The sequence below is a fragment of the Trypanosoma rangeli genome (assembly GCF_003719475.1).
Source record: "Trypanosoma rangeli strain AM80 chromosome Unknown Tra_15.4_contig_00211, whole genome shotgun sequence".
Classification (NCBI taxonomy): Eukaryota; Euglenozoa; class Kinetoplastea; order Trypanosomatida; family Trypanosomatidae; genus Trypanosoma; species Trypanosoma rangeli.
Window position 1 is genome coordinate 34,070 of NW_021705953.1, and position 903 is coordinate 34,972.

At 55.3% G+C, this 903-nt stretch overlaps 1 protein-coding gene across 1 annotated transcript; it reads left to right on the forward strand.

Annotated features, from left to right (window-relative positions):
• Nucleotides 1-2: 2 nt before the first annotated feature.
• On the forward strand, nt 3-650 carry TraAM80_06071 (uncharacterized protein; the record flags this gene model as incomplete). The annotated part of the gene is made up of 1 exon (XM_029382928.1): nt 3-650. A coding segment is annotated over one exon (648 nt), but the record flags the coding sequence as incomplete, so codon positions are not given.
• Between the last annotated feature and the right edge of the window lie 253 nt (nt 651-903).

The following is a 903-nucleotide window of genomic DNA, read 5'->3' on the forward strand; positions in this document are numbered from 1 at the left end:
CTGATTCAAAAAGCTGTTATGCAATGCACACTGTATGTGGGCCCTTTGACTGGAGATATGCAGCGGGACGAGGTGAGGAAATCATTGTTGAAGGCATCACAGCCACTGTGCGGCCTTTGTGGGAAGGGGATGGGTGGTGTTATTCGGTCTCCTCTTTGGTATGCAGTGATGCGCCAATTCCGTGTGCGCGGAAGCCCACGGTAGTGAAGTTGGATGTTGTTTGTGTGTGCAGTGCCGTTGTGGTTGTTTGGCACATCTATTATGTGATTTTCACGATGCACCATTACTCTGCGACTGCGCACGGCACCGTCTGCTGTGGCGCTGCGGCACTGGGCGAACGTTTCCAAACTAGCGCTTGCGGTGGCCACTGCAGCGATGCCGAGTTGCACGGGACGAGCACACACTCAAGAGGTGAAACTTTTTGCCACGGCTCCACCTGCGCCTTTAAGCTGGAAGCTGACACGCCCCTCGTCCTTCTTTTTTTTCTGTTCTTTTGGCGAGTGACGGCTGCCGATGCTGTCACTTTGCTGCCCCACACGCCGTCACACATACGCACACACCCTTTTTTCTGCGATGAGGACGAAACGTCGTCATGGGCACGTGGTGGGGCTGCGTCTTTGTTTGGCGGTGACCCTCCGCAGTCATCGTGATGTTTCCCGCCTATGCCGCACGATGTTTTGGGTGAAGGTTCATGGGTGGCGCTGGAAAGGGAGTAATGGACAGAGTGGCCTGCCTTCGAGCAGTGTGGATGCTCTGCCTTCAGCGGAGTGTAAAGTAAATATGGCGGTGATTTGCCGTCGTGTGGGATTGGGGGTGCCTCTGCGTGTCTGTGCGTGAGGTGTGCGCCGCGTGCCGTGTGTGTGGCCTTTTCTTTTTTTTGTTGTGGCTGCGTAGGGTCGTGTT